Consider the following 27,585-nt stretch of genomic DNA (forward strand, 5'->3'; position numbering starts at 1 on the left):
TGTGTGTGTGTGTGTACAGGCTAGCAGGCTCAGGTGGGCCTGATCCACCACGGGCTCGTCTTTACGTGCTGCCCCTTGGGACTGCGGGAGGCCATCGCTTTTAATAACTTTAGGATCGCCTAGCTCTTGCAGAGGATCGGGGCTGCAGCAGCCCTGCGCGCGCTCCCTCTCAAACTCTCTAAGGGGAACATCCCCAGCGCCCCATTGGGATTTACCTGCAAATAAACAGCCAGGGCAGGATCCCTGCCCGTGTTTGGGCTACTTCGGAGTAAACATCCTTCCCCCCCCCCCACTCCCGCTGCTTTTGTCTCCTTGAGTTTAAAGGGTCACCGAGCGGCCAGCAGCCCCGGGAGAAACTGAGGCGGTTCAATGCGCGGCCAGGACGAAGCCCGCTCAGTCTCCTCCTCCTCCGTCTGGGCGAGAGGCTGGGTCTCCCTCGCTCCCTCCCCGCCCAGGGAAGCCGCTTTCCTGCGAGAGAGAGAGAGAGCGCGGCTCGGCTCTCTAATGCGCAGATGCGCCGGCGGAGCCCCTCCTGCCCGCCGGAGGAGAGCGCTGCCCGAGACCGGAGAGCAGAGGAGGCCGGAGGCCGGCGGTCGTCGTCGTCGTCGCCTCAGCCGCCTCAGCAACCGCCTCAGCCGCCCATGGCTCCCACAGCAGCGGCGGGCTGAGCAGAGAGCGACGCGGGAGGGAGCAGCCAGGGGGCCGGCGGGGAGTCTTGGCCGGCGAGGCGGCGGCGGCGGCGGCGCTTGGGCCCTCCTCCCGCAGCGGGGATTGTGGCCGCGGGGGCTCCCGACTCCGGCTCTTTCTTCTCGCTCTCCCCCCCGTGGCGGTGTTATGGCCCCTTGCTGGAGCGCAAAAGGGTCCCTTGCTTGGAGGTCAGCGCAGCTCCTGCTCCTCGTCGCCTCCTGCTGTGGTAGGTACCAGCCTTTGGGAGGAAGGAGAAGGGGGCGAGGAAGCCAGCCAGCCAGCCGGCTCCATTGCTTCCTTTGTCGCCCCCGTTGGCCTTATATTAAAGGGGCGCGAAGAGACAAAGCAGGCAGCTTTCATCTCTCCTCCCTCCCCCGTTTGCTTTTTAGGAAAAAGGCTTGATTTGTTTTTGTTTTCCTCTTCCCCTTCTCCCCTTCTTGGCTTACCCCCCCTTTCTTCCTTAACGCGGGGGTGGGGGTGAGCGAGAGGCGCCCACCCCCAAACAGCCCTTTTTTCATTCTGCTTATTTTTGTTCTTCGGGCATCAGTCTTGCCAGTTTTAAAGCAGCAGGGCTGAAGACGACGACTTCTTCTTCCACCGGGGTTTTGTTTTAAGCCGAGGGCTGGGACCTTGGCCCAGCTAGGCTGCCTGCCTCTTTGTTTTGTGTGTGTGACCCTCTCGCCCGCACGAAAAACGTGCCCCTTGGGGTGTTCATGTGTCTTGTTGTCAGGGCGTAGGAGGGGGGCTGGTGGGAGAGAGGAAAAGAAGTTCACAGTGGAAATCTCTATATGCTCAAAGCCCGCTGGTTTAAAACAAGTGGGGCCCGACTGCACCCTTTTCTCCCCAAATTTAGTTTTGTTCCACCCACGCATATTAGGAAGAGAGGAAGCTGCTTTTGGCCTGTCTAGTTCAGCATTGTTTACACTGGCTGGCAGCAGTTCTCCAGGATTTCAGACAAGGGCTTTTCTCCCTGCCCTGCCCTGGAGAGTCCAAGAACTGGACATGGGACCTTCTGAATGCAGAACTTTACTAGTGGTATAACCAGTGAGGTGTGGTCCTTCAACACTTTTTAGTAGGCAGCTATACGCGGGTGGCGCTGTGGGTTAAACCACAGAGCCTAGGACTTGCCGATCAGTAGGTTGGTGGTTCGAATCCCCTCGACAGGGTGAGCTCCCATTGCTTGGTCCCTATTTCTGCCAACCTAGCAGTTCGAAAGCACGTCAAAGTTCAAGTAGATAAATAGGTACCGCTCCAGCGGGAAGGTAAACGGCGTTTCCGTGCGCTGCTCTGGTTCACCAGAAGTGGCGTAGTCATGCTGGCCACATGACGTAGTCACTCCGGCTCCCTCGGCCAATAAAGCAAGACGAGCGCCGCAACCCCAGAGTCGGTCACGACTGGACCTAATGGTCAGGGGTCCCTTTACCTTTATATAAGATGTAAACATTAAAATGGTTATAGCTAATTGGAATGGAGCCCTGGCTCAACAGCATGTGCCTAAATGTCTGAATGCTTTGTCCCTTCATTTGTCACCTTTCTTGGATGCCATTAGCACCACAACTAGGTTCATAACCAAAACATGCCGTTTCCTAAAACTTGTAGCTAGAGTAACTCCAGATTTTGAAATTCCGTTGGCCTTGTTTGTATTTTTATTAGGTGTTCTAGCCAACAATTTGCCTTGGAGTGCAAACACATGATGGCCCTAAATTGTCAGGTTCTACTGCATACTTGATTTAAGTGGATTATGTGTATTTGACAGTGGAAGATATATTCATATGTCTTAATATTATTGAGCTCTATAGCAAAGGGAACTTGGTGGTGGCACCATAAGTTTCTTTGTACAAGGAGGGGCCTACACTGTAATGTGCAACAATGCTCTAGGAAAAGCTTGCTTTTACTGTACTTAGACTACACATAAAGAGATGGCAGTTCATGTAACTTGTTTGTATAAAGGTAAAGGTACCCCTGCCCGTACGGGCCAGTCGTGTCCGACTCTAGGGTTGTGCGCTCATCTCACTTAAGAGGCTGGGAGCCAGCGCTGTCCGCAGACACTTCCGGGTCACGTGGCCAGCGTGACGAAGCTGCTCTGACGAGCCAGCACCAGCGCAGCACACGGAAACGCCATTTACCTTCCCGCTATAAAGCGGTACCTATTTATCTACTTGCACTTAGGGGTGCTTTCAAACAGCTAGGTGGGCAGGAGCTGGGACCGAAAGACGGGAGCTCACCCCGCCGCGGGGATTTGAACCGCCAACCATACAATCCGCAAGTCCTAGGCACTGAGGTTTTACTCACAGCGCCACCCGCGTATGTTGTCTAACAATTTATGAGAGTTGCTGTGGTCCAACAGGTGAAGGCCTGGGTTCAGATTCTTTTGGGGGATTGGCTTACAGGAGTGGTGTCAAGATGGTCATTCAAGGTTTTTCCAGACTGTGAAAGTTCTGTCAGATATTTGTTCACCCACAGATCAGATGTAAGGGATTGTATGACTGAATAATATTAAGTTTATTTTAGATCTGGGCATTCTGGTTGCTGTCTGAAAGTAAAATCCAAGTTTGCCATTTCTCAAGTCACATATTTCCTGAACAAAAGTGAAATTTTAATTGGTTGCTATAACAATCAATACATTAGTATTAATTGACTAAATAAATCATTTATACTACACTAGGTAGTATAAACTAGTCATTCATCTCACATGTCTTTCACACTATATAATTATATCTGCTTACAGACAAGCTCATAATTAGGAAATTAATGAAGTTCTTCTTTTTCTGTACATATGCAAGGATGCAAAACAAAACGACTTGCTTGAAGAAAAGGGTCACAAACCAATACAAAGTTAGATGGCAACTAAGTGTCCAGAACTGTCAGAAGAAAGTCTCCAAATTACAAGGCAAAAGTAGTGTTTCTCAATAAGTTGGAAATGTCCATGATGTCTGGTTAATAGCTATAAATGGGTACAACATGTTGAAAGAGGAGTTGCTCACTCAGTGGGGTAGAGCTGCAGTTATAACCTCCCAGCAGCAGTACTGCTGTTGTGTACATGGATGGGTGAAGCACTGGTGAAGTTGGAACTGTATGGATGCGCTGGTGGAAGCATTTAGTTCTGTCAATATGACTGTTCATACCCAACCTTGCTGCTGTCTTGCCCCTGTGGTGGTGATGCTGCTACCCAAAAGTTATAGCTGTGGCTCTACCCCACTGAGTGAGCTGCTTATGTGCTGTAGCATTAGTAGTAGTAGTAGTAATAATAATAATAATAATAATAATAATAATAATAATAATAATTTTATTATTTATACCCTGCCCATCTGGGCGGCTCCCAACAGAATATTAAAAACATGATAAAACATCAAACATTAAAAACTTCCCTAAACAGGGTTGCCTTCAGATGTCTTCTAAAAGTCAGATAGTTGTTTATTTCTTTGACATCTGATGGGAGGATGTGCCACAGGGCGGGCACCACTACCAATAAGGCCCTCTTACTGGTTCTTTGCAACCTCACTTCTCTCAGTGAGGGAACCGCCAGAAGACCCTCAGACTAACTGTATGTGAGTAACTATTATTACATGACCTTAAAAGTCAAGTTACTGTTCACTGCGACCCCCACCCCTCTTAGATAGAAAATTAGGCTTCAATTCAGTGTATTTGGTGTAGGACCATGGACTCAGGTTTAAGTGATAAGTAACTCATTTCCCCCTCCAAAAAGCATCATTTGTCTTTCAACACTTTCATAAGCCATAGTTTACCAGATATATGAGAAGGAAGGGTGCATTGTATATCTGCAAGTTGTGCTGTCCATTGTTTCTTAGACTTTGAACAGCCTGGAGGAATGAGAATGTTGTATCTGTTTTCGCACACTTGGTGTGGACGTGGTAGGTAACTCACTTGGGCTTTATCCATACCAGATTTAAACTGGTTTAATAGTAATTAGCTTTTCCAAGGGAACACTGATAATTATTCTCTGAGGGAGCAGGGAAGCACTAAAGATCTCTTAACAATTTACTTTAAACAATTTACCTCAGTTACTTTATTCCTTTTTAATGTGCAACCAAAGTTGAAGCAAGCAGTCTTATTGTAGCATACGTCCAAAATTGGTTATGGTAGTTTTCCTCTAAAATTACAGTGATAAATACTGACCACCTTATTTTGCAAACATCATGAAGTTCATGTTGTCTCTGGCCTGCTGACTACATGAAGTACTGTTTCTTCCTATATAAAGGGAAATCCTGTCTCGATATTTAAAATACTTCTATAAGAAAAACAGAATAACACAGATCAATTTCGGTTCTGAACTTATGCTTACCAAAACAAGATGCATGACTTACTATGACTGTAAAGAAACAAGTATGCAATGTGATCACACTTAATGCAGAAAAGCTTGGCACCAGTAAGATCATATCCATTAAAACTTCTTCAGTATAAAAGGCCTTAGGGAACTCCAAAATCCATAGGAAGCAAGACTTGTGTTAAATAGTATTGCTATTCATACCATTGGCTAAAGCTGTATATCTGTTCTTCATATTAAAGGAAACAGGAGCTTGGTTTTTAAGAAACCCACTGTTTTCTAGAGGGACATAAAGTAAAATACAATTATGTTCATAGACCTGGAAGCATTCCCATAGATCATTTTAGCCTCAGCAGGGCACAAACAAAAACATTTACTTGCTTGGTTATTGTTTTCTTAATCTGTTTGACCAGTGTTTTTCTTGAATTGAAGTGCTTGGAACAGACAGACACAGCTCACCACATTTAAACTTAAGGAAGTGATTTACATGTCTAGTCTCTGATAAAGTGCTTTTGTTAATATACAGAGGATGAAAAAATATAAAACATAAATATATGCAGGGAACTAAATCCAGTGTTAACTGCAGGGAGTATGAGAGGAAGCTATATTTGTGCAAACAGATTTATTATTCCAGCTGACCAGTTTTTCTGAGATAATTTTTAAGATTTAACACTAGCCTTTCTTTACAGTAGGTGGTGCCCAGTTAAATCATACTCAGAGTAACTTTGGTTTCAGAGTATGACTTATTTGAACATCACTCACTATGTTAACTATTTACTGTTTTTGTATCCTATACTGTATGTATGTGAAAGTGTGCAGGTTATTCTCATCCATCCATCCATCCATCATTTTATTTGTATGCCACCATAGTTAAAACCACGCTCAAAGCTTCTTGCAACATGAAAAAGATACATAATTACAAATATAACAAAAGTAGTCAAACAATAAATAAAACACATAAAAAGCACACAACCAAACTGAACAGTTGCCACATAAATCATATTAAGGTCTAAAAATATATGTACAAAAAAGTAATATCATCAACAACAGTACCCCACAAACAATACCCCAGTCCAAGGGTCTGTTCAGCAGCCTCAGCTTTTTGATGAAGATCCAGTTGCGACCATGTGGAGCACCCGGATTAGTTAATTAGGTTTGCAAGACTATTAATATGGTGCTTGTTTTTAAACCTTCAGTGGAATTCACCTTTTAGCAACAGCTGTGCAATTATTAAAATTCTACTCCTTTTCATTCAAGGAAAGCTTTTTTAGCCTCTTACTGGGATCTCTTCTTAACTTTCATAGTGTGACCCTACTTAAACCCATGTTTTGATCATAATCCTCAGTGCATTATGTGAAAGTACATATTATCAATTTCTATAGAAACAACATCCAAACAATACCTTTAGGAACTGGCCCATTCATAGCCTACATTTTAAACTTTGTATATAACTATGTTCTGTACATCTGTTAAGAGGCCACCCCATCACTGCAGCAGTGGTAAAATGGGCAGGGGGGCTTCTCAGGAGACGCTTTTTCTAAATATAAATAGCAAACTACGTATTTCCTGTTCTAATGAAATTCAGTGTGTAATTAAAGGCATCAACATAGGTTACAGTCCCCGCTCGGGACTTCGTGGAAAGCATGGCCTCCATGGGGCTGTCCCTGAATAAGTCTGGCCCAACCCATAGCCGCGGACATGCCTTGGACCTGGTGTTTACCTCTATGGATGTTGGTGATCTGACACTAAGTAAAAGCGAAACGAAAGAAGTGCCATGGTCAGATCACTTCCTGGTGCAACTGGACTTCTCTGCGACCCATCCCCTCTGCAGGGAGGTGGGACCAATTCGGATGGTCCGCCCCCGCCACTTAATGGATCCAAATGGTTTCCAGAGAGTGGTAGGGGATGCTTTATCCCATGTTGATGGCCTTTCAGCTGATTCCCTGGTGGCCCGCTGGAATGCGGAGTTAACCAGGGCTATTGACTGTTTGGCTCCGAAGCGCCCTCTCCGATTGCATGGAGCCCGGACAGCCCCGTGGTTTTCCACGGATCTGAGGGCAATGAAACAATCGTTGAGACGGCTAGAGCGCCGGTGGCGGATAACTCATTCCGAATCTGACCGGACACAGGTTAGAGCTCAACGTCGAGCCTACCAAGTGGCGATAGCGACGGCGAAGAAGAATTTCTTCGCCGCCTCTATTGCATCTGCAGAAAACAGCAGCAGGAGACTTTTTCAGGTGGTTCACAATTTAGCGGAACCACCTGCAACATCGGGGCCCAGTATGGGCCACATGTTCTCCTGCAATGATTTTGCAAAGTTTTTTGCAGATAAAATCGCTCAGATTCGGGAAGAAGTAGACTCCATCGTGGGAGCAGGGCCGGGGCGGGAGAGTGCTAGAGTTCTGTCTAGTCAAGTTGAGTGGGATCAATTCCAATCTGTTACCTCCGAGGATGTGGACAGGCTGCTTGGACGAGTGAGACCAACCACCTGTCTCCTGGATCCTTGCCCATCCTGGCTTATAAAAGCTAGCCGGGAAGGACTGGGCGATGGGCTTCGTGGGGTGGTGAATGCTTCCCTCCGTGAGGGAGCCTTCCCAGACCCGCTGAAAGAGGCGGTTATTAAACCGCTTCTTAAAAAACCATCTTTAGATGCGGCCACGATGGCCAACTATCGCCCAGTCTCAAATCTTCCATTCTTGGGCAAGGTGATTGAGCGAGCGGTTGCCGAACAACTCCAGGCACGCCTGGAAGAAGCGGACCATTTGGATCCCTTCCAGTCGGGATTCAGGCCTCATCATGGGACTGAAACTGCCTTGGTCGCACTGGTTGATGATCTCCGGCGGGCTAGAGACAAAGGTGAGAGCTGTTTCCTAGTTCTGCTGGATCTCTCAGCGGCGTTTGATACCATCGACCATAACATCCTTCTGGACCGTCTTGAGGGGCTGGGGGCACTGTCATACAGTGGTTCCGCTCCTTCCTCCTGGGCCGTGTTCAGAAAGTGGTGGTGGGGGATGAGTGTTCAGACCCCTGGGCTCTCACTTGTGGGGTGCCTCAGGGTTCTGTCCTCTCCCCCATGCTTTTCAACATTTACATGCAGCCGCTGGGAGAGATCATCAGGAGGTTTGGGCTGGGTGTTCATCAGTATGCGGATGATACCCAGCTCTACCTCTCTTTTAAATCAGAACCAGTGAGGGCGGTGAAGGTCCTGTGTGAGTGTCTGGAGGCGGTTGGAGGATGGATGGCGGCTAACAGATTGAGGTTGAATCCTGACAAGACAGAAGTACTGTTTTTGGGGGACAGAAGGCGGGCAGGTGTGGAGGATTCCCTGGTCCTGAATGGGGTAACTGTGCCCCTGAAGGACCAGGTGCGCAGCCTGGGAGTCATTTTGGACTCACAGCTGTCCATGGAGGCACAGGTCAAATCTGTGTCCAGGGCAGCTGTTTACCAGCTCCATCTGGTACGTAGGCTGAGACCCTATCTGCCTGCGGACTGTCTCGCCAGAGTGGTGCATGCTCTGGTTATCTCCCGCTTGGATTACTGCAATGCGCTCTACGTGGGGCTACCTTTGAAGGTGACTCGGAAACTACAACTAATCCAGAATGCAGCAGCTAGACTGGTGACTGGGGGCGGCCGCCGAGACCATATAACACCGGTCTTGAAAGACCTACATTGGCTCCCAGTACGTTTCCGAGCACAATTCAAAGTGTTGGTGCTGACCTTTAAAGCCCTAAACGGCCTCGGTCCAGTATACCTGAAGGAGCGTCTCCACCCCCATCATTCTGCCCGGACGCTGAGGTCTAGCGCCGAGGGCCTTCTGGCGGTTCCCTCATTGCGAGAAGCAAAGCTACAGGGAACCAGGCAGAGGGCCTTCTCGGTAGTGGCGCCCGCCCTGTGGAATGCCCTTCCAGCAGATGTCAAAGAGATAAACAACTACCTGACATTCAGAAGACATCTTAAGGCAGCCCTGTTCAGGGAAGTTTTTAACGTGTGATATTTTACTGTATTTTTGGTTTTTATGGAAGCCGCCCAGAGTGGCTGGGGAGGCCCAGCCAGATGGGCGGGGTATAAATAATAAATTATTATTAAATTATTATTAAAAGTCTAGCTCTTGAGTCACAGTCCTCAAAAGCTTTGATGCCCACCAGTGTAAGTGACATCAGCCACTTGGGAAGGAAGGAGCTGGAGAAAATGGATGCCGCACCAGGGCAGTTTTGACCATGCCATGCAGTACGGCAGGGATTGCATAAAAAACCATCTACAACTTTTGATGTTGTCCTGCATTATGGTGCTCTGTGCCAGTGACCCTGATGCTGAATAATAGAAATACAGTATGCAGGGCAGTGTTAGAAATTCCCTGCCACCGGGCACGTTTTACTATTGGTGCAGGTCTAATTGTGGCTATGTGGAGATTTCTGACATCGAGCCAATTTTAAAAACCCCTGCCTTAGTCCATCATTAATTCCATTTCCACTGTGTGTGTTTTTCCTTCTTGCATACTGGGACTAGTAAATGGTTGTAAGAGCAATGTACATTGCCAAGCAATGTAGCTGAGGTCATAGGATCAGAATTGTAGCCTTGGAAGCGACCCCATGGCTCATCTTAGTCCCGCACCCTGGAAAATAGACATTCTGTTGTGGTAGCCACAACCTAGGTTTAAGGTGGCGTTTGGCGCCTAGCTTATATATCTGAGTTTATAACACAGCTGCAGGGATTATGGTACAGCCTTTACACTGATTTCCTTAGTGCTCACTTTCCTCTCCCCTTTCACAGCACTTCTCTCACACAGTACTAGTCTGTCCATTCAATAAGATCTGTAGATTAGGCCCTCCTGGTTGTTCTGGTGGCTGCAGGTGTTCATGGCAACAAAGAAGGTAGCCTTTTCTGTTGTGGTCCCCAATCTTTGGAATTCCCTTCTTGCCAAGTATGACGGACACCAGTCTTACTTGTGTTTCCGCTTCTGTTAAAGATGCTGAATTTAATGCCTTGCTTTTAGTGATGTGCTATTACCATTTCAAGCTGTGGTTGTATGATGATTTTTTGGTGCACAAGGTATTTTTGTCTCCTTAGATGCTTGAAGTATGGGTGAAGAGGGATTTAACAGATTGTGATTGTACGTATACTCACAATGTAGCTATAGCTCTTGAATTCTACCATGTAAAATATTTATTTGCCTCCTCTCTGTGAATAGACTGTGCTGTTTGCAAGCAGATCAGACTCCCCGCCCCCTTCTAATTAAAAGATTTGAAAACCCTCCTTCATTCAATGAATGGAATAGCTTGTTCTTAAATATTTTTGGGCAAGGGTGTGTTGATAGCTAAAGCATATGTAAAAAAAAAAAGAAAGAAAGAAAATATTCACCTTTTTAGTGAACAGATCTTTGTTGATTGATTCTAGCAAAGTGCCCACAAGTACAGGCATTGACTGGAAATTCAGCTACAGTTTCAGTGGTAGGGTTTTGTGATATTTGAGGCAGTAGGCCCCAAGCACAGATACTTACATTAGTGAGGAAGAAACTTAGGTCAAATTTTATTAGTTTACAAAACGTTAGCTGTGGAGAACAACAGGGGTCTTAAATGTTTTTAGAGTACCCAGGATTCCCATTGACTTCAACAGTTGTTCTCTGTGGATGAAAAATACAAGGCTATAAGTCTTTTAAAGTGCTCCTATAAAAATCTTAAGTGTGTTATCTGTTATGAAGCTATAAAAATTTTTTTTGAATGGCTTTATACCCTGAAAGCTGCTGAAATGGATTCTGCTGAATTAAGCCAGAAAATGTCCCCACTCCACCCCTGTTGACACCTCACTTGTCAAACTTGTTTTGATGTTGGTAGGCAGCTAAGAAGGGACTGAGCCAGTGTCTCAGGCTTTTCTTTATTTCAAAAGGAGCTCTCAGATATTGGTATATTGATTGTAAATCAAATTCTTAAAAACTTTTGACTGTTTTTGCAAAACAGGAGTCCTTGAGAGGTGACATGATAGTAAATAAAATTATGCATGGCATGGAGAAAGCAGACAGAGAAAAGTTTCTCACATAATATAATACTAGAACTCATTGACATCCAATAAAGCTGAACGTTGGACAAAAGGAGGTATTTCATCACACAGCATATAGTTAAGCTATTGAATTTGCTCCCACAAGAGGCAGTGATGGCCACCAATTTGGATGGTTTTAGAAGAGGGTTTGACAAGTTCATGGAGATAAAGGCTATTGAAGGTGGCTGTGTTGTGCCTCCAACATGCTTCTGAATACCATTTACTGGAAACTGTAGGAGGGGAGAGGGCTGTTCTGCTCAGCTCCTGTTTGCAGGCTTCCATCCATCTGTTATTTTATTTGTATTCTGCCTTTCCATAGTTAAAACCATGCTCAAGGTGGATTACAACATGAAAAAAATTACATAATTACAAACAATATATAAAACACACAAAAATGCCAAATAAATCATAACAAGTTCTAAAAATAAAAAATACAAATGAATTAGTGTCAACAAAAACAACAGCAACATGGCCCCCTCAAACAATACCCCAACCCGACAGTCTGTCCAGAGCAACCTCGGTTTTGTAGCTTGAGTCATTCAGGGTCCTGTCCTCCCAGGTCAGGTGGGAAAAGGCCTGCAAGGCAGGGAGCAGATGTTCCAGGACTCACAGCTAAGATGGCTTCCCACAAGCATCTGGTTGGCCATTGTGAGACAAGGTTGCTGGACTAGATAGGACAGGGGCCTGATCCAGCAGTGCTACTCTTCTGTTCTTCTCTTTCATTTTGTCTTGGTTTTCTTAAATCAACAACTTAAGAGTGGTTTTCAACCAGTTCTTAACTTACTTAATGATATACCTTTTTCCATGCACCACTATAGACTCCTTTCCAGTGTAGGAACAGAAATGTGAACTGTTGTAAATACCAATTGTAAATGTATACAAGGAGTTAACAGGAATAAAAATATTAAATTACTTCTGTTGACAAATGTAGCAAATGTAGAGATTGCTTGATGACAGAATAAGGCCAAATTATCTGGCAAGTAAAAATTGCATAGACAGGATGAAGAGCATAGACTCAGACTCAGGCATAGACTCAGTAGCATAGGCATAGACTCAGTAGCAGGAAAAAATGAAGCTAGAGTGGCTCAGGAAAGTTTTGGTGATACAAAGAATTCCAAGGAGGTAGCTTAATGCTATTTATAGAGGAAGGCAGTTCCATGGCAAAAGAGAATAAAGACAGTTGATTCATATCAAATTAACTTGCACAAAGCAGAGAATGTGGGAGACACAGAATAAGGGAAAACATAGGAGCGATTTCACAGGCTTGCTCCTAAAGGGAAGCCTCTTTGTGCTTCCACTGACTTCCAGTTCCCATACTAGTGTAAACATAAATAATATTCTGTACATTGTTGTCTCTTTAAGAGGTTAGTGTATAGAATTAGCAATTTGCCTCTGTCTCTTTCCTTTCTTGTGGTTGAAGAACTCCTTCTGGTCTACCCTCCTTACAGATTGAGAGCCGCTGCCACCCACTCACCTTCAAAGAAGTCCCAGCTTTTCCTTGTTAGAGAGAACAAGCTGTGATTAGTATCGAGGACATGGACAAAAATAGAGCTTAACTAGAAGCAGGAAAACACTTTCCATTTTTGTGCAGTTTGCTTTTCAGGGTGTATGGACCGTAGTTCCCAGTTTAGTAATAAGTGGGAAAGAAGCAGTCTGGCAGACAACGTTTCAGCTACAGACATCCTTGTACTAGCAGAACTGGATGCCAGCATAGGCACTCTGAAGTGTACAAGTGGTGCCTCATTAAGAGTATATTAGTGAATTGGTCAAAAGAGATATGATAAGAAAGATTAAAAGCTTGAAGGATTAGAACTTGACTTTCGTTGGAAGACAAAACATAGTTCAAAGACATAATGAGAGAAGTGTCATGAATATAGCAATAAAGGAACTACCGTATTATTCGCCCTATTGGACGCACCGGCCCATAGGATGCACCTAGTTTTCAGGGGGGGAAATCAAGGGAAAAAATATGATTTCCCCCCCCGCAGCTCTGGGAGCAGCGGACAGGCTGCACACAGCCTGTGCGCTACTCCAAGACCTTCTCCCTGCTTTTGCGGGAGGTGGCGGAATTCCCCCACCTCCCGCAAAAGCCCACAGGAGCCGTGCGCAACTCCTACGGGCTTTTCGACCAGGAGGGAGAAGGGACTGAAACGGCCAGTCAGTCCCTTCTCCCTCCTCGGGGAAAAGCCCCCAAGAGCGGCGCGCTCTTCAAAGGGTGCGCGGCTCCTGCGGGCTTTTCTACGAGGTGGGGGAATTCCCCCACCTCGTAGAAAAGCCAGCAGAAGCCGCGGAGCCCCGTTAAAGAGCGCACGGCTTTTGCCTGCTTTTGCGGGACGTGGGGGAATTCCTCCCGCAAAAGCCCACAGGAGGGTTGGAGAGGCACGCCTTCCCGCTGCCCCCCAATCTCTGGGGCTAGCGATGGGGGAAGCGCTGTTTCCCCACCGCCAGCCTCCAACCCGGGTTGGAGAGTAGCGGGAAGGCGTCGCTCGCCTTCCCGCTGCCCCCCATCCTCTGGGGCTGGCGATGGAGGAGGTGCTGCTTTCCCCCACCGCCAGCCTCAACGAGCAGACTCTCCTGGCTTCAGCGGAAGCAACGCAAAGCCTCCGGAGCGCAGGCTTCCGAGGCTTCGCGTTGCTATCGCTGAAGCCAAGGAGCCTGCATTCGCCCCATAAGACGCACACACATTTTCCCTTCATTTTTGGAGGGGAAAAAGTGCGTCTTATAGGGCGAAAAATACGGTAGGTGTTAGCCGAGGCATTCTATATTGAACTGAATGAAGTGGGGCAAGGGGAGGAACAAAATATAGCAATACTTTGGAGAATGGCCTATGGGTACGTTACGATATTGCATTGCCAAAGGATAGTGTCTGGGATTCTGTTGTGAACTTTTTCTCAAAGCAACAGTAAAATAGAATAGAATAGAATAGAATAGAATAGAATAGAATAGAATAGAATAGAATAGCTCAGCTCTGTAAGTCTCATAGGATGTTTTCCTCCTCTACCCATTCCCCATCTGACATAATATTGGAGTCCAGTTTCCATCTTTACGAGACAAAGAGATCAGCCAGAATGTATCTGATTCCACCAGGGAACTTGTTTTAGATTGTACGTGATCATTGCATATGATTAATTATTGTACGGTATGGTATGCTGGAAGTGACAGATGCATAGATACAATTCAACATATTGAGCAAACATATTTTAAGTGATTATAGCTGTGTATAGTGTATTTAGCACTTGCGGGATGTTTTCAATATTATGGCAGATGGTAGTAAATTCAAAGGTAGCAAATTTCTAACAAGCATAAACTTTGAACTGAACTATTAAGAATTGGATTTAAGGGATTGTTGAAGACTCCAACTTAGCTATGTATTTATTTCGTGGCTTATTTAGTAAGTTTTAGATTAGGAACTTGAAAAAAAATCACAGTAGCTGATTTTAATTTTATTCAGAAGCTACAATCTTCAAAATGGGAAATCAAAGGTTAAGTGAGGATGTCTGTTCTGGCATTCTTTTTGTTCAACTATTATATTAATTTATTTGCCAAGTTTTTTTTTTTTTTTTTAACTGTCAATCTAAGAAGGCAAAATCCTTTTTGGTATATATGTATTATGAATAATAGAATAAATGTGTGCAGGGCTTGCTTGACCATGAAATGACTGAGTGCCCCACATTTATTGGATCATACAAGAAAAAGAATGATGTATTTTGAGACCTGCTGTACAGAGAACTTGACTTGGATTTGACACAGGTCCATCGTGGCTTACTAATTTTGAACCCAATTAAGTTTATAAAGTGCAGGGGAAAACTAAAGTACTATACAGTATAAATGTTTACTACTAGTAGTAATTGCTGCAGCTTGAATATGAGCATAAATAGCTTTTTTAAAAAAATCATTAGGAACCGTCTGTCAGTGAATTCTTGCCAGAATAATCAAAAACACTTAAGAACATTCATATAAAATACAGCTGCTGACTCAGGGTCAGCAGCTGACTCAGCAGCTAGTGGTAGTCTAGCTTAGCCACCACCCTGATCTCATGAAGTGTATTTCTGGTAACTGTATTCAGAGAATGCTGAACTAGATGAAGCATCAGTATGATGCAGTGTGGCAATTCTTGTGTTATTATGATACATTTTGCAGAGAAAAGAGACTTCAATTTGGCAAGATAAAATCAGTGATTGGTATCCAGTTGTGCTATCCACTGGCAGGAAGCATCTTTCAATGGACTGGGAGGGGGGAGAGACACATTTCAGCAACTCTAAGCAATTTGCAATATAATGACATGTATAAAACTGTTACCTATATAAAAACAATTAAAAACAATTGCAATAAAAACTAATTTAAAAAACTATAAATATAGAAATAGTTTTAAAACAACAATACATACATAAAAACAATTCAAATCCAGGACAGCTGCCAACTGGGATAAAGATTTTAGAAGACTTATTGAAAAGCAGATGCTTCAACCAGTGGATGAGACACCATAAGATACAACCGTGTGATTTTAACATCACAATGCATAATCTCTGTCTCACTGAAGGAAAGAAAAATCAATAGGGAAAGACTGGACTCTTCTGTAGAACCACTTCACATTTGTGTGAAAAATTAACTTGTTCCATCCTTTCAGTGTTTTGCTTTGCCCACTGAAAAATTCTTGCAGGTGCCCATGTGGAGAGATCTATGTGTGGTATGTATGCAACCGAGGGAAGGAATGAGAATTTATGAATGTGGTCTGTGAGAGAGAGGGAGAGAGACATATTTGAAGTGTGCGTGTTTCTGTGAGTGTTGTGAGATGCATGAGTGTCTGCATGTGTGCAGGAGACAGTGTGTGATATGAGGACTGTACTTTCAAGTGTAATGGCAATGAAAATCTGTATTTTAAAAAAGTAAAATTTCTTTAGCTTCAAAAAGCTGTTGCATAATGGTAGTTCATCCATGTAGTCTTTAGTCATTGTCTATAGTTACTAATTAGAATAAATGCTGTGTTCAGGAACATACATATTCAATACATAAAACTCTGGAGCCTTTTAAAGTTGTCTGTTAAGAAAATAATTCCCGTGGGAAACCTACTTTCCAGAGGTTTGTGAGGAACATAACAAACCGTTCCAATACAACATGAACATTTATTTTATTCATAAAATGTTGCATTCACATGTCACAGTAAACCATGGTTTAGCAAAACATTCAGGAGCAGGAAGGATCTGTAGCAAACCTCAGACTCGTGAACACTCAGCTCCCTTCACTTCCTATACAGATGGGAGGAGGTCTTCAGCAGTGTTTACTTTCAGTTTCGCTCACTTTGGGCTTTCTTTGTCATGTGGAGCAGGGTTCATAGGTTATTCCTCACAATACCTAATTTCAGTTTTGGAAACTGGCCATAGCTGGGAATAAGCCACTGTAGACAAGTTGAGATTCAGGGAAACTGAAATTCACTGCTGCTGAAGTTGTCGTCCTGGAATAGGGGAGTGGAAGTGTGGGTGCATGTGAGCTTGAGACATGCTGTGGCTTGTTCTTGCTTGTCCACATCTCAGTAAACCATGGTTTAGCATAACAGGAACATGACCACTACTACAGCTTACATAGCATTTGGCAGCATACAAGGTGTTAGTCAGTACCTGTACAGTTCCAAACTGCTTTCTGAGCCTCACATTACTTTCCCTATTGGTCACTCTCTGTAGCCTTTCCAATGGTTGTCGTTGTCGGCATCCTTCGGGGGTCAAGATGCCAGCTGGCTAGCCCCCAGCTGGATCATGCCCTTCCAGCCGTGACGAACCCCCGACCTCTGGTGTGACATAAATCAGCGACTCAGACTTCAAAGCCTGAGCATACTATATCAGCAGAGCATACTGCGCAAACAGAAGAGGCAAGAGGCGAAAGGCTTGTGGAAACATACTAACAAGCTATGGATTTATTAAGCATAAATCAGGACAAAATAAATATGTCATCTCTCTTTCCGTTTCCTCAGAGAGAGAGGCAAAAGCAAAAGCTATACACAACGGAAGTTCCCAGCAAACAGTGCTGGAATGTAAACAGACATGTGACATGTAACTGTTCCATGTTTGCAACTAAAGGTGGAATGGAAATTTCCAGTAGTTGTATGTGTGCTATCTTAAACACATCTGAATACATCTATACAGTACTTATCAAATTACTTAGGAAAAGCAGTGAAAAACTTGTTGGTGAGAACTAAAAATTCATCTTGAGAAACTAGCTATACAAAGTCAGATGCTCATACTTATGCTTTGATTCTTTGAGAATGCTTTGAAGTAGCTGATAAAGGATTGCCTAGAGGAAGCTGTGCAGTCTAGTCTTCTTGGCACACAGCAAACTAAAGTAATCAAAACTTGCTGATTTGATTCCAGATGATGAATCCTCTCTCACCACACACACATTTAAGAATAAAAACTCTCAGAACTCTTAACTGATTAGCAGTTTTTAAAAGTGACTCTTGCTGATAGCATGTTTTTCAACTGCAAGCTTGACAAATACTATTTTTTTGTATTCTTTACATTACTTGGCTATTTATTGATTTTCATAATGGTAAGTAAAATACAAGGGAAAATAAAGTAAAGCCTTGTAAATATACGCGGGTGGTGCTGTGGGTTAAACCACAGAGCCTAGGGCTTGCCGATCAGAAGGTTGGTGGTTCGAATCCCTGCGACAGGGTGAGCTCCTGTTGCTCGGTCCCTGCTCCTGCCAACCTAGGAGTTCAAAAGCACGAAGTGCAAGTAGAGAAATAGGTACCACTCCGGCGGGAAGGTAAACGGCATTTCCGTGCGCTGCTCTGGTTCACCAGAGCCGGAAGCTGACCACATGACCCGGAAGCTGTACGCCGGTTCCCTTAGCCAGTAAAGTGAGATGAGTGCCGCAACCCCAGAGTCGTCTGCGGCTGGACCTAAAGGTCAGGTGTCCCTTTACTTTTACCTTTAAATATACAAAGGGAAGGGGGTACAATATCATTGTAACAACAAAAACAACAAGGTTGCAACTATAACAAAATAATAAAAATGTCCAGGAGATAGAAAAAAACAGCTTTAAGTTTCCAATGTTTCCAAATACAATTCTGTCTTACACAGAGCCAGTCCATTAGTCTAGCTAGTTCCCAAACTTATTTGGCCTACTGCCCTCTTTTCAGAAAAAACCCCTCAATGCCCCACTGGAAGATGAAACATGTATGAACAGTTTTTCAAAACTCTGCTTTCACTGCCTCATTTTTATTCAATGCCCCCTACTGCACCTGAGGATACTATTGCCCCTGAAATGTTTCAGTGCCCCCCCCCAGGAGGCAGTATCACCCACTTTGGGAAACACTGATCTAATTCAACATTGTGTACATTGACTAGCTGTGGCTCTCAAGGATTTCTGAAAGGGTTTACTTCCAGCCGTGATGGGAGATGCTGGGGCGAATTACACCTAGACCCTGCTCCATGCAAAGCTCTACTACTGAGCTACAGTCCAATCCTGATATTATTCCAGATAAAACATATGGCTAGGGTGGCTCATGAGGATTTTCTTTTAAACAGTTGTTTTATCAAACCAATTTCAAGCAAACCTACCAGTAAAGCAGAGTCTGTAGTGTTCTTAATAAAATATGTAGTTTTGTTCAGTTCTTTTGACAAGCAAGTAATAGATCAAACTTCAAGTAACTTCAAACAAGTATTAGATCAGTTTTGTTTAGAATAAAACTCACAGTTTTTTCTTTTAAAATTGTGTAATGCAGATTTTTATAGAATTAAAAATGTTTGAAGTAGATATTGCCCTCATTTTTAGATTTTTTTGTTTTGTCTAGGATTCTTGAATGTACATGTTTCTGTGTGAAAAATGTCCCTAATGCATTAATTCTACAATATGAGGAATAGATTCTGACTTCGGTTTATGATTTGGGAGGCAAGGAAAATTGTAGAATCATTGTGGGTGGCATGAGAGAATGCCGATACAGTGGTACCTCGGGTTACAAACGCTTCGGGTTAAAAACCCCGCTAACCCGGAAGTAGTACCTCTGGTTAAGAACTTGGCCCCAGGATGAGAATGAATATCGTGCGGCAGCGGGAGGCTCCATTAGCGAAAGTGCGCCTCAGGTTAAGAACGGACCTCCGGAACGAATTAAGTCCGTAACCCGAGGCACCACTGTATTGTCATGACTACATTTGTTAGTACTTCCTTCTGCACTTCCAGTTTAATGCTAAAACACAATGCCAGCACAAGCATAGGAAGCTGGCAAGCCCTTCCTGAGCTGCTCAACTTTGCTGCTGAAAAAAAGCTTAGTGAACTGAGCTAGAAATATATACGTTGCTACACTTTCTATGCCTTTTTGAAACCCATGGCACCCAGTCTTTGGAATCATCTCCTTCCTAGATGCCAGACAGGTACCAAGAACTCACTGAAGACTTATTTTATTTGAGTATTTGCTACTTCCATTGTCTAGCTTTTAGTATTTCTGGTTTCCTGCTATGGATTTTTTAATTTTCTGGTTTTATTTGTATTGTTGTTTATGGTGATGGTTGTAAACTACCTTGGAATTTTCAATGAAGAGTGATAGATAAATATGTCAATAGATTATTGTCAACAATCTACTTGAAACAAATATTTTCCAGCTGTGCTGTTCGATTTTGGCAGACATTATCTTCTAAAAATTCACAATTGCTACTTCTGAAAATAGTTTACTAAGAAATGTGTATCTGGGAATTATTTGGTTTTTTTCTGGCTTATGCTAATTTTATTTGAACAGATTTCTGAATCCTTGTTTCTATTTAATAACAGTACAGATAAAGGTAAAGGGACCCCTGACCATTAGGCCAAGTCGTGGCCGGCTCTGGGGTTGTGGCGCTCACCTCGCTTTATTGGCCGAGGGAGCTGGTGTACAGCTTCTGGGTCATGTGGCCATCATGACTATGCCACTTCTGGCAAACCAGAGCAGCCCACGGAAACGCCGTTTACCTTCCCGCCGGAGCGGTACCTATTTATCTACTTGCACTTTCATGTGCTTTCGAACTGCTAGGTTGGCAGGAGCCGGGACCAAACAACGGGAGCTCACCCTGTTGCGGGGATTCGAACCACCAACCTTCTGATCGGCAAGTCCTAGGCTCTGTGGTTTAACCCACAGCGCCACCCGCGTCAAGTACAGTAGTACCGATACAGATAGTGTATAGTACAGATAGTGGTACCCATTTTGTACCCAGTAGAAGTTTTATGAATTTGTTTCCTGATGTTGGTTTGTGATATTGTCTACAAGTCTGCTATTTTTTGGTAGCTGATGTTTGTAGTGGTTTCACTTTCACACTGCACTTAATTTGCTTGACATCCTTCTGATGATTTACCAACATGTATGAATTAAAGAAAGATTTCCAGTCTAATATCCTTGTCTTTAATCTGCAATATGAATAAGTTCATGCAAGCCAAAAATCATGTCACATATTCTCCCACAATGATATTACATAAGATAATTTTATTTCTAGATCTCTTTTGGCATTAGTGCTTATTTAGTGTAATTCCTTTGCTGAATTTTAGCTCTAGATTATTCTTCCAAATGCAGTGGTTTGTTTCTGTCTAAAAGCCCCCCTGTTGGCACATTTCCTGTCCTATTTTTATATTGGATTCTGTCCATTAGATGTAATCAACCAAGTAGTGCATTGCAGGTATTAAAATGTGTGTCGGTAGTTGGAACGCTCTTCGATATGAATGCCATAAAATTCATAATTTTTATGGAAAATACATTTTTTTTAATGAATCAGCCAAGTAATTTTTTTTTGCAAGTGTGCTAAGTATAGTCGCATACTTATTTGGAGTGAAGACTATCAGAATGAAGGTGGGTCAAAACAGTTTTGTTTGTTAAGAAAAAAAGTTAGGTTTAATGGAAAATCAACAGTAGCAGTTTACGACCTTATTTAGATCTTTAGGTGACCTCACTTCTTTCTGAGACTCAAAGAGTCTTGTTTGTCTCTTGTGTATCAGTAACTGTGTGAAATACAGAAACTGTAACACAATGTTCATGGTACTTGCTTTAGGCAAATTTCTGTGTTCATTTCCAAGTAGCCCTGAAATGTGGGAGACCCTTCTGTAATTAGGAATAGTGAGAAGTGAAATATTGTGTGTAGGTTGCCCCATTATAGGCCCTGTTCTGCCTGATAGCACATGGGACACACAACCTGTTCTGCTTTTAGTGAATAAACAATGAGAGGGAAGGAAAGCATCCCCTAAAAGTGTCAGTCCTGATTACTGGTTCTACTATCAGAACACACTAAGGTAAGGGAATCTGGCTCTGCTTTTTACAGCAGAAAAGAGCAGGAGAAGCATAAGTTCTCTGGGAAGGATCCTGGAAATTACAAGTGGGTTAGCTTAATGTCTGTCTATAGAAAACTGGTAGAAAGTATCGTTAAATGACCGAGCAGGTGGTTAGAGCGTGGTGCTGATAACGCCAAGGTTGCAGGTTTGATCCCCGTGTGGGACAGCTACATATTCCTGCATTGTAGGAGGTTGGACTAGATGATCCTCAGGGTCCCTTCCAACTCTACAATTCTATGATTCTGTGGTAACATTACAAAAGATAAATGCTGGATGGAAATTGTGTCCTGGGGCACACTGCACTCCACACAATAAAAGGGGATCTTCAAAGATTATGTCTGGGAGTCTTATTGAGTTGTTATTATTATAGGCAGTGTGATGTAGTGGTTAAAGAGTTGGACTAAGTCCTGGGAGACCAGGGTTCATATCCACATGCAGCCGTGAGCCTCACTGGGTGACCAGTTCATCTCTCAGCCTAGCCTATGTATTTTTTAATACTATTTATGCTGACAGTCCACCAAAGTCTCAGGCTCGTATTAAGACAAAGCAATATATGAAATAAAAATTATTAAATATTTAAACAAAAATATGCAGAATAAAATGCAGCTTGAACAGGCTGGAAGATAAGAACCGGAATTACTGAGGCTGCAATTCTGTGCAGAGAGCTTTGGGGGTACTCATCACCAGTGCTGTTTTTCTAGAAAAAGAGGTGCTGGAACACACCATGAATGTGTTCTCTTATAATGGCCATGGGACCCACCTCAGAGGTGCTAGAACCAAGTTCTAGTGAGTTCCAGCTGAAAAAAAGCCCTGCTTCTCGCTGAATTCGGGGAATTTGACCCCAAGAAACAGGCCTGGGGTTGGGCTGCATCTCCCCTTTCTCCGCATCAGCCATGATGTTTCACAGTGCACCCTTGGATACCACTATTCCAAAACTGTTGAATTAAACAAATCAACAAATGCATGTTCTGGCTATCACCCAAGTGAAGACGTGATCCTGGAAAGTAGACAGTGCAAATAGGCAAGTGCATATGTATTGGTTACCACCATATTAAGTGATTTAATACTACTTTTCTACATAGCCAATGCTGCATGTTTGCTAGCCCTGTAATAAAGTACATTGTGGTTGTTTCACTGTGCTGGAGGGGGCCTTGCATTTCCTTTTTGGTTACTTGAGGTTCTCCCCACCCGCTTTTGTTATCTTTATTTAACTCACTCTGCTAACCTCTGTTATTAGATGGGAGGGGAACAGAATTAGAAAAAGTCTTGAAGAGAACTGGAAGAAGAAACTACTGGACTAATACATCTTAATTCCCTTAAAATCTTTTAGGAGGTAATCAAGCTCTGAAGCTGCCTAGGTTCTCCATTTAGCTTGCTCACTGTGTGACAAAGAAGCCATTTGTGTCTTGATTGTATAATCGTTTTATTCTCTTCCTCCCCGCCCCCGCCCGGCCTGGCTTTATTCTTCATTTAAAAATGTAGTGGAAGAAGCCTTGGGATGTAAAGTATTTGAATATTAAAAGTAGCTTGGTTTTTGTTCTTTTTCTTTTCTGTAGTACTGTATCTGAAGAATTTTTACAAATTTTATCTTGGAAATTAGTTTATTCATTATGTTTAATTTTAGGAAACAGTGCTCTTGCAGAACGTTCTGAAAATGTGCATATTTCAGGAATCTCAACTGGTAAGTCATTTTTTTTGTAATGTTTAAATTTCATGCATGACTTAAATAGTAAATATTGAAAGCCACCTGGTATCTTATGAAGAGATATTTGGCTATAAAAATTATTACTGCCTTTTGCAGCATGTAATAAGGAATGAAGCAACTGGAACATGGACACATTTTCATAAGATAAATTTGATACTTCCATGCTCATGAACAGATTATTCCTTTCTAATGCTTAATTATTTCACCATACAGACATTAAAGAGAAAAGTTGGCCTAACTTGATTTTTCCTACATTAAAGTTTTGTGAAATGAAATTTATTGAAAGATTATTTTAAAAGTATCAATAACACAAGCAGCTTTATTACACATTTTGTTTGATAAGACTTGAAGCAGCATCTGAAACTGCGGTTCACCTGATTACACAGTTTATACCATGAGTAATCTCACGTGACACTAATGGAGCCCTGGCAGAATCCTTATGGCTTGCGTCTCTTCTTTGACAGCAGAAAAACAGGTGGATTGAATAGATGGCTGAAGGTCAGAACCTTTGTATGCTGTACATACTGCAAGCACATATGAAAGAATTGCTTGGATCCTAAGATTAGTTATTGTAAGGAGCTTTGTGGGGTGGAAGTTGGAAAAAACAATATTGTCCCTTTCCTCTCCTCTGCAGTCACCTGTGACTCTGGAATATCCTCTTTGGAGGGGCAGGGCTGGCCTTCCTGAAGAATGTGGTCTGGGGTGTGTGTGGAGCAAAATATGAAACCAGCATAAGGTGGAAAAGCCAATTTAAAGCTCCAACCTGACGTCTAGCATCTTGAATTCACCCCCAAAGGCCAGAGAAAAGAAACGAGTCTTTAAGACTGCTTGTTAAGGGTATTCTCTGGCTTCAGACAAATTCAAAAAAGCAGATTCTCCAAGAGCCAGTCTTTATCTAGCCAAAACTGCACCCCCAACCCCACAAGAGGCAGGTATCAGCTGACTGGCTTTGGGAACAGAAGTAAAAAATGAAGGTAAAAACCGTAATGTGTTTAACACCAAAAGCAGCCCAGTGAGGACTAAGGATGGTTAGGGACTGCAGAACACGGAATGTCTTGTGGGTGGGGAATGGAATAGCTGGCTGACTGAAACCCTGAAAAAAAGCACTACACACTATAACATTTTATTGCAGGCTGTGTGTGTGTGTGTGTGTGTGTGTGTGTGTTTTATATCTCCATAGCTCAAAATGTTTTGTATTTAACCTTTGGGAAGGCCAAAGGCTCTTTCACTATGATAACATACCACAATTTTTCTTCCTTTCTTAACAAATTTAGGTGCCACCCTTCACCAGAAGGCAGTTTACAACATAATCAACAGCATAGCAATCATACAACACAAAAACTTCCTCAACAGATCTCGTAATAAAGGAGCAGTGTCAAACTGTTATAAATTTATTCCACTGCAGTTACAAAGCCTGCTGGCGGCCTAGTTTATTTTCAAAAAAAGTTTAAGTTTCCACCAATTTCAATAATAATAATAATAATAATAATAAAAATAATAGTAATAATAATAATAATAATTTTTATTATTTATACCCTGCCCATCTGGGTAAGTGGCATCTTCAGCTCCCTGTTGATGTGTTAAAATCCTATTTGTCTGTCTGTTTGTTTGTTTGTTGCATTGTAAATAACCTATAAAGCATGAATAATGATGTTGGTTGATGTTGGTGAAATTCAAAGAACCGCAGGGTTGCTTCTAGGTTCATTGATGCCTTTTGGCCTCCCTCCCCTCAAGCTCCCAAAAGCCAACCATGAGGGTCAAGATACCATTTCTGCATTTGACAAGAGTGTGCGGGAATGTAGCCAGAAGCAATGTCTGTAAATTATTGTGTGCTTGAGGCATATGTATGGCTGGGTCTACATCCTAGCCATTGTAAGATTTCTTACATAATAATTTATTTCTAAATAAAATAATTATATTATTTTAAGGAATTGTATACAGGTATGGTTTGTGAGCTGTCTTTGTCGGCATATATTGCATTCTAGTTGTTATAATTACACTACTTTAGTTGCACATTATGTAAGATAAATTGGTCTTTGGTGTGCTTCTTTTGCAGATTGCATATGCAAGTCTGACTTTCTAAAATCCTTATGTAAATTCTCTTATAAGCACAGCAGTAAAGATCACATGGAGATTTAAATTTCTTATCTATAACTGCATTGGCAGTTCTTTGTGAGTTCAGTAATTAACCCAGCCTTTATCATTCACACTTTTGAAGTTAATATTTTACAAAGCAGAAGGAAGTTGTCAGTAAAGGTGTCTTCCAAGGGTGTCATCATGACACAAGAAGCACTAAGGAAAAAAAATCACGTCTTTCTTAAGCTCCCTTGTCTTGGAAACATAATATAACGATGACTGGTGTTTTGTATGTACATGCAGTTTGACCCTAGGAAAAGAATAGCTGCAGTGATTTAAATTCTGTTGTTGCAGTTTTATCCCGAGCACTTCTTAGAATTCTATTTAGATTCATAAGATATTTATTTAACTACATTTATATACTACCTTTCCTCTCAGGCAGTGCACATGGTTCCCCATCCTTCATTATATCCTCACAGCAACCTTGTGAGGGAAGTGAAAACGTGTGACTAGTCCAAGGTCATCCATTGAGCTTCATGGCTGAGTGGGGATTTGAACCAACCACAAAACCGGGGTAGCATCACTATCAAGCAAAAAAAGCACAAGCTATTTCAGCAGAGTCTGCATATACTGTACACCTGAAAAGTAGGTTGAGCTTTAGAGATCATAGTGGGGTGCAAGAGGGAAAGACCGTCTTCACTTTAAAAATCAGCTGAGTTCTTACATAAATAGAATCATAGAGTTCAAAGGGATCCCAAGGATCAAGTAGTCCCAATGCCCTGCAGTGCAGGAATATGCAGCTGGCCCTTACAGGATTGATCCTGTGACCTTGGCATTATCACCACTACGCTCTAACCAATGCTGGTAATACCTGCTGTTTACAGCCTTTTCCAGCCTGGTGAAATGCTGAACTGTTGTTGTGGTATTGTATGACTTCCAGAAAGCTTGGAGGTTATTTAAAACTACAATAATAGAACCTCAGCTGTACTGTCGATTAAGAAGGGTACCACCCAATCCAATATGCCATTGTGGTTAACAAGCAGAATCAAGGAAGCTATTTGACAAAGAAGGCTTCCTTAGAAAATGGAAGTCTTTCCCAAGTAAAAGAGGATCTAGGAAATTATACACATATTAGGTTGATATCTTGTTCTGGATAAACTGATTCAGTTACTAATCGTAAAATTACCAAGCATGTAGGAAAATAAGTCCTGTCTCACTAACCTATTAGAATTCTTTGAGAGTGTCGTGAGTATGTGGATGTGTGACTCAGGGAACATTATATAGCTGGGGTAGGGGCAGACCTTGGTAATACTGCGCCCTGTGCACAGCCAAATTTTGACACACATTGCTTGGGGGCAAATGCTGAGCGAGTGCTAACTAGGCTTTGGGAAGGAGGAGGGAGGACTCTAGGACTCTGTCGAGCCCCTGCACCTCTTTCCCAAAGTCCAGTGCTTACTAGGCTTTGGGAAGCAGGCAGGCAGGAAATTTCCTAATCTAGCTATATACCGTATTTTTCGCTCTATAGGACGCACTTTTCCCCTCCAAAAATTGAGAGGAAATGTGTGTGCGTCCTATGGAGCGAATGCAGGCCCCTTGGCTTCAGCGATAGCAACGCTAAGCCTCCGAAGCGCAGAGGGAGTGCTTCCTCCGTGCTCCGGAGGCTTCCCGTTGCTTTCACTGAAGCCTGGAGAGGGAGAGGCGTCAGTGCGAACCGACCCCTCTCGCTCTCCAGGCATCAGGGATAGCCGCCTGAAGGCCTTCGGAGCGCAGCGCAAGTTCCCGCTGCGTTCCGGAGGCTTCAGGTTCCTTTCGCTGAAGCCAGGAGAGTCTTGCTCTCCCGGCTTCAGCAAAAGGAACCCGAAGCCTGAAGAGCGCAGTGGGAACTTGCGCTGCGCTCGGAAGGCTTCAGGGATAGGCACGCACAGCCCCTCCAGCAGGGAGAGGCTGCACGGGGCTATGGCTTCTTTAGCTCCGCGCAGCCTTTCCTGGCAGGGAGAGGTTGTGCGAGCCTAAAGAGGCTTGTGCCATAGCCGCGCGCAACCCCTCCGGCAGGGAGAGGCTGCACAGGGCTAAAGAGGAAGCCAAAACAGCTAGCGGGATCCATCACGCTGGCTGCCTTGGCTTGTGCCATAGCCGCGCACAACCCCTCTGGCAGGGAGAGGTTGCGTGCAGCCTGTACGCTGCTCTTTGGGACCGGGGGGAGGGGAGATTTTTTTTCTTGATTTCCCCCTCTAAAAACTAGGTGCGACCTATGGTCCAGTGCGCCCTATGGCGCGAAAAATACGGTACTTCAGAATGTAAAATGTCACCATGCTATGGTTGGCTTGGCTGCCAGTAGGCAATCATGCTAACTGCGGCGTTAGCAATGGCAGCCCAGCCCGGGCAAGTTGTTTAATGAGGGGAAAGGAGCCAGGAGTGGAAAGAGCGGGGGGGGGGGCGTTGAGGAGAGGTGTAAATCAGGGGTCAGCAACCTTTTTCAGCCATGGGCCGGTCCACTGTCCCTCAGACCATGTGGTGG

The 27,585-nt window shown here is 43.4% G+C and overlaps 1 protein-coding gene across 1 annotated transcript in view; it reads left to right on the top strand.

The window, feature by feature from the left end:
- The first annotated feature begins 343 nt into the window (after window positions 1–343).
- LRP12 (LDL receptor related protein 12) overlaps window positions 344–27,585 on the top strand; it is a 37,892-nt gene continuing 10,650 nt past the window's right edge. Inside the window, exons 1-2 of the mRNA XM_053395460.1 lie at window positions 344–913; window positions 22,911–22,967. Of these exons, the coding sequence (XP_053251435.1) occupies window positions 370–913; window positions 22,911–22,967 (601 nt within the window). The 5' untranslated portion in view covers window positions 344–369. The remainder of the gene's footprint in view (window positions 914–22,910; window positions 22,968–27,585) is intronic.

This window comes from Podarcis raffonei, chromosome 7, assembly GCF_027172205.1.
Source record: "Podarcis raffonei isolate rPodRaf1 chromosome 7, rPodRaf1.pri, whole genome shotgun sequence".
Classification (NCBI taxonomy): Eukaryota; Metazoa; Chordata; class Lepidosauria; order Squamata; family Lacertidae; genus Podarcis; species Podarcis raffonei.